Below are 14181 nucleotides of genomic sequence, written 5' to 3' on the forward strand. Positions count from 1 at the left end.
CACTCGTTTAGACCACAGTGAGACTGTCATCACAAAACACAAAACCACCGTCGTCTGATTAACTTATTGTAGTAGTGAAGGGAGGTGTAAAGAGGAAACCTGCTCACTTGTGGGACAATTTTTGAAGGACTTAGAGAAAAAAAAAAAAGTAAATTTAATGGCTGAAAACAAATACACAGTTTTAACGGAAGTCTAATGAGCAAGTTTGTTGTTTAAAAAGAAAAAGGGAGGTGTAAAGAGAAAACCTGCTCACTTGTGGGACAATTTTTAAAGGACATAGAGAAAAAAAGTAAATTCGATGGCTGAAAACAAATATAAATTTAAGTTGTAAAGAATACATGTGGTTAAAATGTACTCGTCTCACAATTGAGGAAGACTGGTGTAAAGAATATAGGAGCCATTGAGAGAAAGTTTGGAAGTTTTAATAAAAACAACTTTCGTTTTTTTTCATAATAAATGTGATAAAAGAAGAAGCGTCTTCCATGCTCCGAGTTTTCCATACTCGGATTGTTGGGTCCACACATGTGCACCTCACATGACAGTTTATTTAAATTTAAATGTACAAGGGAAAGGCTTGGCCGGTTCCCAATATTTCATTACTCATTTTGTTTTTTGTTTTTTTGAGAAGACAGTATCTCATTACTCATTAGTTTAAGGCAAGTTCTGGAATTCACCGAGAACCAAGTGCAGCCGAGTGGGTCCCAGAGAGGTGCCAAATTCTCAGCCATTCGTTTGGCCCCGTCACCTCTTCCTCTCTCCTGTTCTGCAAAAAAATCCAGAAACAGAAGGGAATGAATCGCAGAGAGAAACACGAGCAACGTGGAAGCTCCACCTGCTCAAGGCGTTAGCTCTCCTCTTCAATGGAGTCAGAGGAGACTGTAACGGCGACTACTCGAAGCTCTCTGGCATTATAATCCCCGACGTTCACCCTTGGACTCCGACATCGGCGGCAGCACCACTTTCATCTCCAGCGAAGACCTTGCAGCCGTGAGCCGACATGATCCCGATGAGATTGACGGCGGAGGCCAGGACGGCGTTGATGTGGATGACGGAGATGTTGTAGGGGAGTTCCTCGACGAACTTGACGAAATGCGCGGGAAAGAAGACATCGTTGTCCTGGCTGGTGGGCCGCCGTGACGCCGCCTGGCGCCGGAGTTCCGGTCGGGTCATCCTCGCTGGTGTCCAGATCGAGAACTCTTCTGGAATCTTTGGAGCCCAGATAAATAGTTTCGATCAACGGTTCAGATCAAACAGTGGAGAGTAGACGGTCCAGATCGCACCTCTAAGAAATTATTTTTTAACAAATAATTTATATGTTTTTAAGAATAATACATAAATAATTTTTAAAATTTTGAAACTTTTAAAAATCATAATAAATAGCTCGGGTGTCCGCAAAAATTCTCGAAAATTCTTAGAGACTCGTCATGACTTGTACTCTATTATTGTGTCCCAAACCTTATATTCATTAACGATCTAGTCATTCGAAGTGAGAAGTTAATAAAAATAAGAAAAAAGCCTTAGTCAGTTGACCGAGTGGATCGACATCATTATTATGACGGAATTGTCTGAATTTTGAACCCGGAGCCTAAACTGATGTACTTGTCATATCTAACGGATGGTGTCTTAAGTGTACGATCCGATAACACCCTTACTCTTTGAATCTTGTAGTGAAAAAATATAGGGTTATTAAGCCTTAATCGGTTGACCAAGTGGATCGACGTCATTACTATGACGGAATTGTCTGAATTTCGATCTGTCAGCTATCACGCTCTCATGGGTAGGAGCTATATCAAATAATGTAAAATTTTCGGGAATTTTATATCCTCAATGGTCGGCTCCCCTTAGGGAAGTAGAAGCTTTTAAAGGATTGACCGGTTTATTTCATGTCAAAATGACGGCGGATTGAGTTAATTTTTTTACACAATGCCTACTAATACGCTATAAATAGATGGGTAATGTCAAATTTATCGATTTTATATTTCGATTTTTTGGATTGCACAAAAATCTTATATGTCTACTAATGTGGTATAAGTATAACTAGCTTATTAGTTGTAATGAACAGTATACATTCCATGAGCAACAATGTGTAGGAAATTGACTTTATCAAAATCGACTGTAAGATATTATCATAACAAGAAGAAATGGTTATGGTCAAAATTTCAGCTATTTTCGTCGTCGTTTGGGTGTCGATCTAGTATGTCAACCCTAAACCTTAAATACTACATAAAACTAATATGTTCATAACCGCTCACTTGTAACTTATTTTTTCGATCTGTCAGCTCTCGTGCTCTTGTGGGTATGAGCTATATCAAATAATGTAAAAATTTTGGGAATTTTATCTCCTCAATGGTTGGCTCCCCTTAGGGAAGTAGAAGCTTTTAAAGGGTTGACCGGTTTATTTCATGTCGAAATGACGGCGGATGGGGTTAATTTTTTTTACATAATACCTATTAATATGCTATAAATAGATGGGTAATTTAAAATTTATCAATTTCCAATTTCTATTGTTTAGATCGCACAAAATCTTTATATATCTACTAATGTGATATAACTTGTTTAGTAGTTGTATCAAATATCATACCTTCCATGAGGAACAATGTGGAGGAAATAGACTTTATTAAAATTGACCGTAGGATGTTATCATGATAAGAAGATATAGTTATGGTCAAAATTTCAGCTATTTTCGTCTTCGTTTGGGTCTCGATCTAGTAGGTCAACCCTAAACCTTAAATACTACATAAAACTAATATGCTCATAACCTCTCACTCGCAACTTATTTTTTCGATCTGTCAGTTCTTATGCTCTCGTGGGTTGGAGCTATATCAACCAATGTGAAAATTTCGGGAATTTTATCTCCTTAAGGGTCGGCTCCCCTTAGGGAAGTATAAGCTTTTAAAGGGTTGACCGATTTATTGCATGTCGATATGACGGCGGATCGGGTTAATTTTTTTACACTATACCTATTAATATGCTATAAATAGACAGGTAATATCAAATTTATCGATTTTTTGGATCGCACAAAATTCTTATATGTTCACTAATGTGGTATAACTAGTTTATTAGTTGTAATGAAAAGTATACCCTCCATGAGCAACAATGTGTAGGAAATAGACTTTATCAAAATCGACCGTAGGATGTTATCATAACAAGAAGAAATGGTTATGTTCAAAATTTCAGCAATTTTTGTCGTCGTTTGGATCTCGATATAGTAGGTCAACCCTAAACCTTAAATACAACATAAAACTAATATGTTCATAACCGCTCACTCGTAACTTATTTTTTCGATCTGTCAGCTCTCACGCTCTCATGAGTAGGATCTATATCGACTAATGTACAACTTTCCTGAATTTTATTTCCTCAAGGGTCGGCTCCCCTTAGGGAAGTAGAAGCGTTTAAAGGGTTGACCGGTTAATTTCATGTCGAAATGACGGTAGATCAGGTTAATTTTTTTACACAATACCCATTGATACGCTATAAATAGATGGGTAATGTCAAATTTATTGATTTCCAATTTTGATTATTTAAACTACACAAAATCCTTATATGTCTACTAATGTAGTCTAACTAGTTTATTAGTTGTATAGAGAAGTATACCTTCTATGAGCAACAACGTGGAGGAAATAGATTTGATCAAAATCAACCGTTGGATGTTGTCATGATTAGAAGAAATAATTATGGTCAAAATTTCAGCTATTTTCGTCGTCGTTTGGATCTTGATCTAGTAGGTCAACCTTAAACCCTAAATACCACATAAAACTAATATGCACATAACCGCTCATTCCCAACTTCTTTTTTCGATCTGTCAACTCTCACACTCTCGTGGGTATGAGCTAAATCAACCAATGTAAAAATTTAGGAATTTTTATCTTCTCATGGTTCGGCTTCCCTTGGGGAAGTATAAGTGCATAATCGGTTGACCAAATGGATTGAAGTAAAAAAAAAAAAACGAAAATGGCTGAATTTTTTACAACATGCATAAAATATTCCAATCCTCATATCCTCCGGTCGGTTTTCTCAGTTTCATATATCTTGATGGGGTTGCTCTTTGAGGAATTTGATATATAAATATAGGGTTATAAAGGTAACTATATTTGACCCAGTGGATTGAAGTTGAAACGAATACTAAATTGGCTAAATTTTTTAAAACAACCATGAAATATTCCAATTTTCCCATCCAATGGTCAGTTTCTCTAAATTAATTTTTCTCCTTGTCATTGCTTTTGATTGATCCACATCACATGCAATTTACAAGTTATACACCATTAGTAGGCACGTTAAAGTGGAATACATGTGTAAGGTGGTATCAAATATTACTACTAAGGTAATGTCAAATACAAGGTTACATATTACTACTTGAAAAAATTTAAGGAGTGTTAAAGTGGAATTATTATGAATTGAGTCTATGGTCTCGGACTCTCGGTGATTATTTAAAGAATTCGGTAATATTTTCTGAATTTTTCTTGACACGAAATCTTCAATTTATGGATTCAATTAGAAAAGTACGGGACGAGATGAGTCCGTGAGAATTTTCGAAATTTTTTTTCGGACAATGGAGCTATTTATTACAATTTTTCAAAGTTTCAGAATTAGAAATTAAAAAATAAAATTATCGTAGTGCAATGTTAACCGTTGATAAACCCACCGCTTGATCTCTGCCATTGATCAAAATTTAATTGAAGGGTATAAATACGCCCATTCAGATCAAAGGGGCCAGAAGCATTGGGCCGCTCGACCTGTTTTCTCGACAAGCAAAGCGACGACAGTGAGCCGAAGGTATCTCCGCCGCCAGGCCATGTTGTACCGGTCCCATCGAACTTGCCTCCCCATCACCGACGTCTCCCTGTGGTCTTGGTTTATGCATTGGTCGAGTTTGGAGGAGGAATCGAAGGCCGAAAGCTTCTGCAGCTCCGGCGGTTATTCGATTCAGTTTTCCGGCGACTCGATCACCGTTGGCGGTGCTGCTGTGCTCTGGTAGCAGCCAGGCTTCTTCTATTTCTTTAATTTTCATAGATACACCAAGCGAATTAAATTGAAACAAGTAGAAAAGTTATTTCACTCTAAACATCTGTTTCCCCTCTCTGCAACTCTGCATTCTCAGACCCAAAAAAACTTTTCTCATTCAAACTTTCTCCCTCAAAATCAAAATCAAAACCAAAAATTATTTCTTGTAATTTGTTCTGCTTTCTTTGGCTCAATCAGATCCAAATTTGTATATCGGGTCTGTGTCCCCCTCTTCATGAGGAGAATGCCTAATACAAATCGAGTTGTTAAATCAATTTGAGCTCGTCTGTTAGAGTTGCAGCATGTTTCTTTTTTGTTGATCTTATTTCATCTGCTGTTAGATCTATATAAAATTAATTCAATTTGTTGGTCTTATTTAATAAAAAGCATGTTTCTGTTTTGTTGGTGAAGAGATGAGAGAGAAAGTAATGACCCAACAATTTTGAATTTGATTTTTGAGTTATAAAAACATATCTGTTGATGGTGAAGAGATGAGCGAGGAAGAAGCTTGAGAATTTGTTGATGGAGACGAGTTGCAGAGTGAGAGGAAGGAAACAAAGCAGGTTTTTAGTGAGAGCCTTTTAAAACTCTTAGCCGGTTACCCGGTTTACCGAAATATGCGGTCACGATTACACAACAACTACTGACCGTTGGATTGGCTGCTTATGTGGCCGAGCATTCCATGCTTGGAGCATGGAAGAATTTTCCTTCGCCATGCTCTCATCGTAAATATGATTACTCCTTTATTAACTAAACCGCATGTGATACAATCGGAGCACGTGTCCTTGCTCTTGATCAAGTAACGAATACAATACTTCTGACTAGACATTTATTTCAAATGCATAACATATATAATACTTTTGAATAATCATTATTTCAAACAAGTGACATAGTACGTACTACGTAGAGGTGGCACCACCATTCAAAGTCGGCTCTGGCTCTGACTCTGACTCTGGCTATGTTTGATCATAACATGTTTCCGAAGGCCAGGGATGTGAGTACGCATTATGTAGTCTTCCCAGTCGATGCACCTTGGATCAAAATTAAAGATTTCAGCGTCTCTGTAATTCTCTCTTGATATCCTTTGCAACTTCTCCAAATTGGTGTCGTCAAAGCTGCACGTACAACTTTAATCATCAATGCGTATTGCTCGTACCATTTATAACTTTACTTTATCTTTAATCATCAATTAAATTACATAGATAAAACATACTTACATGCCCTTGTATAGCAAAAATGGTCGGTACAACTCAGCCAACCGCATCGCAAATGTGATTTTCCAGTTATAGTTAACATATAATTCTTTAAAATATTGGTCAAATTCTTTATTCAAGAACTTTAATCCCTTCAAAAAATAAAGAACATGAACAAATCATCAATAATTAGTGTACGTCGCAGAAATAAAACAACTTATACAAAATAACATTATACGAAATGAACCATTCAAAAAAAAAAAAAACATTATACGAAATGAAAAGAGTAATGTTAGGTGAACTTGAAACTAGCATAATTAGTGTACGTCACAGAAATTATCCTTTTGTTTTTGTTTTAATCATAAAAATAAAGAAGTTGAACTTGAAAACTTTTGTCACATATAAATTGCGGAGAAAAGTATCACTATTATAAATTTATTAGTTTCTGTATCCCTTCAGTATGCTAGCATTTTATGAATGATATTTTTATTTTTTTTGATCAAATTATGAATGATATTTGAGGAGTAATAGAAATGGTTACCATTAATTTATCAGTGCTTAGAAAATAGGGGAGATTTTTGTCCCAAAAAAAGGAAGAAAAAGAAAGTAGGGGAGATGCAAAAGATTTGTTTTCTTCCTTCCATTTTATGAGGCCTTGATCAGTCTATCATGCATATACCATTATTTCCTATCAATAGATTTTTTTTTCTTCTCTAATCTCTAGATTCAATGTTTAAAAGCATGAAGTCCACACACTGATGTACCATACATGTCAGTTCTCGAATGAGTTCAAGAGTTCTTTTTGTGAAACGTTGTTTTGATAATACTCATATATATGTTTCACGAGGGCCACTTTGGAGCTAACCAGTTAGTTTCTTAATACAAAGCTAACCCGTTTTTAGACCAATTTTTTGTTCACATATCGGCATCTCCACAATTCAGTTTTTAGATCTCTATAAGTAGATCACTTCTGCAAATTTTCAATCAAATTGATGATCGTTTGGCTATCGAACTAGATCAAATCAATAGACGAACCGAATATGTTCAACTTAAAACGTTCGTGTTCATAATTAGTAAATTATGATTATAAATACCAAACCGATCATCAATTTGGCTTAAAATTTGCTAAGTGATCTACTCATAGGGACCGAAAAATTAAACCGTGGAGATGTCAATATGTGACCGAAAAGTTAGTCTAAAAACCGATTAGCTTTAGAGCGTTCCTCTATGTTTCAAAATGCACGCCATGAAAATGATATATTAGCTTTGTCAATTTGTCATCAGGAAGTATCATTAGAAAACATGAAAGAAAAAAACAATACCTCTAATGGTAACATGTAGCGGATTTGCATGTACGAACGAAATGCAGCCATAGTAGTGAACATTTTCAACTTCTCAACCTTGATCGGGCTTCCATCCTTATAAAGCCATGGATTTTTGGTGCAGTATTGGAACATGAAATTTCTAAACTCAGACATTTTCATTGGATTTCTCAAGGACGTTCCCACATGATAAATCATTCCAGGATTTTCAAGATATTTGTTGGCATTCACTACCATCGCCGTAATTATTGAATCTGCCACCATATCAACTGGAATCTGCATATGTAATCCAACTATTAATATTACATGCATTTAATGAGTTCCACAAAACAATTTCCACTGAGGTGCAACACAGGACGACGGTGGTACCAATCCTCTACTTTGGCGCCTGGTCCTGCCTTGATTGGGTGTCCATATCAGATTTCTGGGTGCCCAGTTTAAGGCTGTGGGCTTGGGGCCAGGGCTGGCTTTGGGCCCGAGACAGAGCCCAGTGGTTGGGTTTGATTTCTTCACATATTTGGATTTGGGATCCAGGAGGTGCTTTGGGTACTTGCTTACACAAATGTGTAGTTATTATTTCGAGTGTGTTGTGCTTACGTGCAGGCAGATTGCTTATTGCTATATTCTATAAAAGATCTCGGTATATTCACACTGTGAGTACCACAATTGCGTGCTTGGCGAGCAGTGTTCATTGTGCTGGGACGAACATAGTCTTGAGGCATCTACCGATCTCTTGCATGCCTGAGTTACAGATTCTGATGATTTGGTCTCCAAACCTCACGGTCATGGCAATAGTCTCATTGTTGGTAATTATCTTGAGGAGGCTGGGAATTTATCTTCAGTTTTCTGTTAGTTTCTCTATAAGTGATTCAGAACAGTATTTTATTGTACATGAACTACCCGTTGGTGCAGTACACCTTCTGGTTTGTTCTAGCTTAGCTCTAACTTCAAGCTGTTTGTGGCTTGTGTCTGCTCCCAAGGTTTTTCGGGATGTCATTCTAAACGATTGTAATCGTTAAAAGTTTCAATGAATTCACTTTTCAAAAAAAAAAAATTAATGAATTCAAATTTTGATAAATTATTTCGTATTACTTTTATCACTAAACCCTAAACTCTAATAAATTTTCTCTTAATAATAATATAGATGATATGGATAATGATGCAAACATTATTGTTTATATTTTTTTTCTTCTTTTATTAATTTTAAATTATCTGATTTAAGTCTCAACTAATAAATCATACATATAGCTGAAATGATCGAAGTATAGAAAAATGTGCTATATTTAGTATAGAAATTGTATTGCATTGTGTCATAAACAACAGATATCCAAAATTCCCATTGAAAAAAAACAACTGATCTAAAATGGTATGAAACTCACCAAATCTAATACAGCTGTAGGATCCATAAGCAAGCATGTCAGTGCCCCTTTCCAAAAAGTACCAATTACAGCATTAACGGATCTGTAACCATCAAACTTGACCAATGTGAATTTTATATCGGTACAATATTATATATATATATATATATATATATATATATATATCTTATATTAGTGTAGTTTTAGGGATATCTTTATATATAAAGCGAAGCGTCTGGTACTGTTCATAGTTTGGTCAAATTTTTAAACTTCCGAAATTGCCCATAGTTAACAACGTAAATTACAGAGCATATAGGAAAAAAAAAAACAAAAAACAAAAACAGATGAGACTGAAACCAATATTCGGCTTCTGCCGGACACATAGAAAACGAGAAAGAAAAAAAAACCGAGAGAGAGAATAGGGGAAGAAGGGATAGAGGAAGAAATTCGGAATAAGGAATAAATGGGGAGAGAGAGGAAGAAGCAGAAGACGGAGTGGGACGGAAGGAAGAGGAGATGCAGAGGAAAGAAAGGAAAAGAAGCATGAAAAGAGGAAGAGGATTGGATTTTTGGGCGTCTACAATAATTTACAAGAGGGGTGAAAGATTGGGGCATGGTTCAGATATACATGCAATTGAGATTGTTGGGTATCTGAAAGTAGGCAACTTTGTTTCTAGGGAACTTCAAAGGTAAGACTTAACCATCTGATTTGTTTCAACAAATTTGCAAGTTTGGGTCTTTGATTGTACTCAAGACAAGTTTTGTTCTTTGGTGGTTGAATGCCTGATTTGAATACCAGTAACCATACCATAATACCATTCTCGGCCAGTAGAACGCCTTGGAGAGTTTATAGAAATCGGTGAATTTTTCTTTTTTGGTCTTTGGTTGCATGTAATTTTTGTTGAATTTGTTCTTTATTTGTTGAGGTAGCCTTCGTGTTCTTAGCTTCTGGGTTTGGATACTGTGTAATAATGTCTTTATTTACATGCTCTGCTGATCAATCTGAACCATTAGGTGCAATTACTTGATGATGATGGTGAAGTGAAATGTGTGTTTATGTGTTCAAGAAAGTGATGCCCTTTTTGTTTTATATTTGTGGCAGGTGCCCTATTGCTTCGTTTGATTTGGGTCGTCAAGTATCGAATAAGTTATTGTTTCATTGCAATTTAAGCCACAGCCTTATTAAAGGTATGCATGCTTGCCCATTTTTGCAGTTTAATGAGTGTTAGAGTATGCTACTTAGCTAGATGAATTTGTAGTTGTTAGAGTATGCTACTTAGCTCGGTATAATAATAAGCATACTCCACATCAAAAAATTTAACAATTTTAGTTAAAATCAAACCGATTTCTTAGAGGCAATGTCTTATGCATGCTTGCCCATTTAGCAGTTTAATATTAATAAGCTGCATTCACAATATGTTCATATTAGTTTGCTATCCCATTATTAATGACAGCCCTCTTTGTGATATTCACTTCTTGCCAAATCCTTAAAGTAACCAGGGACTCAATTCATGAGGTACTACACAAAACTAAGCTATATCATTCGCTTTCTGCAGGAAAAATCAAGCACTCGCATATATCTTTGTGCAAGATGGAAACTCCTTGATTTTAACTAAAATTGTTAAATTTTTTGATGTGGTTTTTGTGTGCAGGACTCTTATGAGGATCTGTTTAAAGAGCTGAGCAAGTATAGACTGATCATTCTCAGGCTAGAATTATAATTAAAGAGTTGGTCTGTTGGTGTATGAAAAGCAATTGGATAGGCAAGACAGTTTCAGACCAAGTCGAATCAAAGCTGCTGTTCAGTTGGTTAAGGATGAGCTAGAAGCTGAAAGAAAGTTGAGAAAGCATTCAGCCGCACTTCTGCACGCGCGTGAGCCCGTGCGTGAAGGCTAGTTAGTTGAAAACTAGGTGTACTTTAAGGGGTTGATTAATAGAAAAAGACTTTCATTGGTCGCCTAGTTTTCGGTCATGAATCATAATAAATTATCAAAGAAAAATCTTAAAGCAAACCTTCATTCATAATTATTACCTGTAACCTTGATGCCAACCTGGAAATGGTTCCTTGTAAGTGCTCGTAACTATAGTTGGGCGTATGATGGTAATGGGTAAATTACCTTTTGATTGTTCAAGATATACTTCTGCCATCGCTTTTGTAAACAAATAAGTAGTTGGCCAACCATACAACTTTGACCTAATTAACCATACGAGTATAATTAGGAGAAAAACACAATGTACTCTTCAAACATAATTAGGAGGAACTAATTATTTGTAATATATATTCAATATATGTGTGCAGGTGTGTAACATTTCCATAAACATGCACCAAGATTCAAATGAAGATATTTGGTTTTCAATGATAACTTTAGAGTCTTTGCCAAAAAAAAAAAAATGATAACTTTAGAGTAAAAGGGAAAAGACCCAAGATTAAAACTCTTAGAAACATTATAAAGCAGAGTTCAGTCAGTGCTCAAAAACCTTGCAACGCCCAGGTCCTTCATCTTATTTGTAATAACCTTTTCTGAAGCATTTTGTGCTTTTAGTTCATTTAATTTGTCCACCACCATGTTCCTTTCCAGTACTTTCAAGTCAGATTTAGTGATTTCCTTTGTCAGCTCATCCATTGGAGAGGAGTCCTCCGGTATAAGGCCAATCCTTCTGACTCCCACATAAGCTAGAATACATGTACACATCATAAGTCAACAAATTTAAAAAGGATGTATAAGAGATAAAATAATTATATAGGGGAATGAAAGGATTCTATTGATTGAAAAATCATACCAACGTACTAAGTCAAGCTAGAGTATCCTAACAACCTAATTGGATTCTTTATAATGTCGAAACCAGAACCGGCCAGACAAGAACCCACCAAACCGGCCAGACTAGAACCGACCAGTGACAGTGAACAGTTTCTTGACCCAATGACCTTGACATTTTCCTACAACGGGTGAACTTGCTCTTATTGGGATTTTATTTTTCCTTTCTAGGCATTCTGAGATCTCTGTTTCTGGGGCTGGGAAAAACTGGATTTTGCTGATTTTGACCAAATTAGATTGCTTTACCCCAAATTTCAATGCCCTAATTGTACTGGGTCACTTTGATTTGGGGGTTTTCCTTCATTTCTCCATAATATTCTAAGATCTTAGTTTCTTTTACTAGGTTTTACTGGGTTGTGCTAATTTTGACCAAACTCAATTGCTTTAACCTAGTTTTGATTATGTGGCAATGTCACAAGGCTATGTAATTGAGCTTTACTTCGATCCAACGCTGGAAAACCAGGTTTGGAAGGCTTGGAAATCCAACGTGGGAATCGATCTGAATAAAGAGAGCGAGGGCCTGCGGATCGAGTTCTGAAGAGATGAGAGAGGGAGAGGACGAGAAAGAAGCGAGACCAGGTCAGGAAGAAGAGGGAGAAGTCGGTGCCAGGTCATGAAGAAGAGGGTGAAATCAGTGTGGTAGAGACAGGTGATGAGGTTGGGAGGGGAGGCGTCGACAGTGGCGGTGGCGGTTTTGAGCAGAGGGGCTTGGGATTTAAGAGGCAAAATGACAAAGTGAAGTGTGAGAGAGAGAGAGAGAGAGAATACCATTTTACCCCTTACAATATGACACATGTCACACAAACTAACAACATTACTGACGTCGTGTACGTATATTGGGTCAGGTATGCAATTTGATGTACCAAAGTTTATGTTTCGAAATTTTATGTACAAAAATCCAGAGTGAGCCAAACTTCAGGTCCACTTACCAAATTTTTTCCAATAAATTATATTATAGGTATTTTTGTTTTCTTTGTCTTCACTTTTACTATAATAGGAATTGGTACAGGGAGACTAGACTGTTGAAACCAAAAATGCCTAGTTTTCTCTAAATTAGAGAAATAAAAAAATAACAATTATAGAGAAAATGTTGGAACTGGTCTAAAATGAATTGTTTAGATAGTCAAGCACCTTATTTGTTACGTGAGGGTAAAAAGTATGGAAGCCTTAATGGAGAAGTAATTATGCGATATTAGTTCTATAATAAGTTAATAACAGTCAAATATCATTCCCTTAACTGAGAGGGGACTATTACACTTGAAAATTCACCCCGCTCGTCCCAAATATGTTAGAAGGGAAAAAGTACAAAACAGAAAAGAGGGAGGCGGGGGAAGACTCAAAACCTATACTAACAAAATAAATTAAAATTGAAGGCCGTGGAGGAGTCAAATCCCAAGCAACAAGAAAAAGGGCCTAGACCCCTCCCAATGAAGCAAATATATAACAAGAAGGAATGGACATCTAATTGTAGCACAAAATGGAAAGGGTGGAGAGGTAGCTAGCATGAACTATACTATGTTTTGTCATTTTTTTTATCCCAACCCATTCCATTTCTCATTATATGAATGAGAATTGAACAACCTCCACGGTATTGATTATTCAAAACGATAATCAACAAGCCATGTTAATAATATCGGAGTGACTTGTTTTTGCTGAAACTTATTGATTTTTATCAATCACCTCTTTTCTTTTCTCCCAAAGAAGAATGACTATATCAATTAGTGGTGGGGCGTCCATTATTAAAGTCATTATGCTTAATCATGATAGATGATGCTTAATTTTTAAAGTATACAGTTTTTTTTTTTTTTTTTTTTTTTTTTGAGGAGCAAAACAAGAAATTACAACCGGAAGCCCCTAGGACAACCGAAACAAAAAGAATCAAAGTTGAAAGCAGAAAGGGCAGAAAGGGGGAGTCTCCCCTTCCAAGTAGTAGGAGTCTTCAAATGGTGACCTTGATTTGCCATCGCATCAGCCACAAAGTTTGCCTCCCGATGGATGAACGCAAAGACAATGTGCTCAAAACTGCTAGAAAGATTAGCGATATCTCTGGCAAGAGTAGACAGTTGATTTGGTTTCTCTTTTCTATTTCATTTGTATTAATAAAGTTTTTACCAGAAAAGAAACCCATCATTTCGCTCTAAGATGAAGACTTAAAAGCAGACATGACTTAAAATGATAATCAACAATCCATAAATGACATTTATTGGTTCGAGGTGCAAAGTAAACAGAACAAAGACTAACCAGTTGATATGTGAACAAGCATTTCTAGTTTCAAACACTTCTTCGCAAAGTTCAACACATGCAGAACCCCAAATGTATTCACATCCAAAGCAATATCATACCTGCACATACACATATACACACGAATGCATATTACACACACAATATAAATACACACAACATATATATATATATATATATATATATATATATATATATATATATATATATATAAGGGCCCTTCCATTAAGAGATACCTTTTTTTTGTTTT

The 14181-nt window shown here is 36.1% G+C and overlaps 2 protein-coding genes across 3 annotated transcripts; one reads left to right on the forward strand and one right to left on the reverse strand.

The window, feature by feature from the left end:
- Positions 1-5923: 5923 nt before the first annotated feature.
- Positions 5924-14032, reverse strand: LOC133724196 (alcohol-forming fatty acyl-CoA reductase-like; the record flags this gene model as incomplete). The annotated part of the gene is made up of 7 exons (XM_062150910.1): positions 5924-6116; positions 6219-6346; positions 7517-7792; positions 8896-8977; positions 10907-11068; positions 11353-11548; positions 13932-14032. Coding segments are annotated over 7 exons (1138 nt in total), but the record flags the coding sequence as incomplete, so codon positions are not given.
- On the forward strand, positions 9210-10833 carry LOC133724197 (uncharacterized). Of its 2 annotated transcripts, none has more exons than XM_062150911.1 (3): positions 9210-9563; positions 9977-10062; positions 10431-10833. In XM_062150911.1, the coding sequence occupies exons 1-3, from the start codon at positions 9391-9393 to the stop codon at positions 10478-10480; spliced, it is 309 nt and encodes a 102-aa protein (XP_062006895.1). In that variant the 5' UTR covers positions 9210-9390; the 3' UTR covers positions 10481-10833. The 2 variants fall into 2 exon arrangements, with proteins under 2 accessions (XP_062006895.1, XP_062006896.1); XM_062150912.1 differs by having other exon boundaries at positions 10527-10833.
- Positions 14033-14181: the final 149 nt, after the last annotated feature.

The sequence above is a fragment of the Rosa rugosa genome, unplaced genomic scaffold (assembly GCF_958449725.1).
Source record: "Rosa rugosa unplaced genomic scaffold, drRosRugo1.1 SCAFFOLD_213, whole genome shotgun sequence".
Taxonomy (NCBI): Eukaryota; Viridiplantae; Streptophyta; class Magnoliopsida; order Rosales; family Rosaceae; genus Rosa; species Rosa rugosa.

What these genes read in the sequence shown, in the direction of transcription:
- LOC133724197 (XM_062150911.1), top strand. Translation starts at nt 9,391, where the DNA reads ATGCAGAGGAAAGAAAGGAAAAGAAGCATGAAAAGAGGAAGAGGATTG. An exon ending in GTTTCTAGGGAACTTCAAAG is followed by an intron (nt 9,564 to 9,976) that starts GTAAGACTTAAC and finishes TATTTGTGGCAG; the next exon opens with GTGCCCTATTGCTTCGTTTG. An exon ending in AAGCCACAGCCTTATTAAAG is followed by an intron (nt 10,063 to 10,430) that starts GTATGCATGCTT and finishes CGCTTTCTGCAG; the next exon opens with GAAAAATCAAGCACTCGCAT.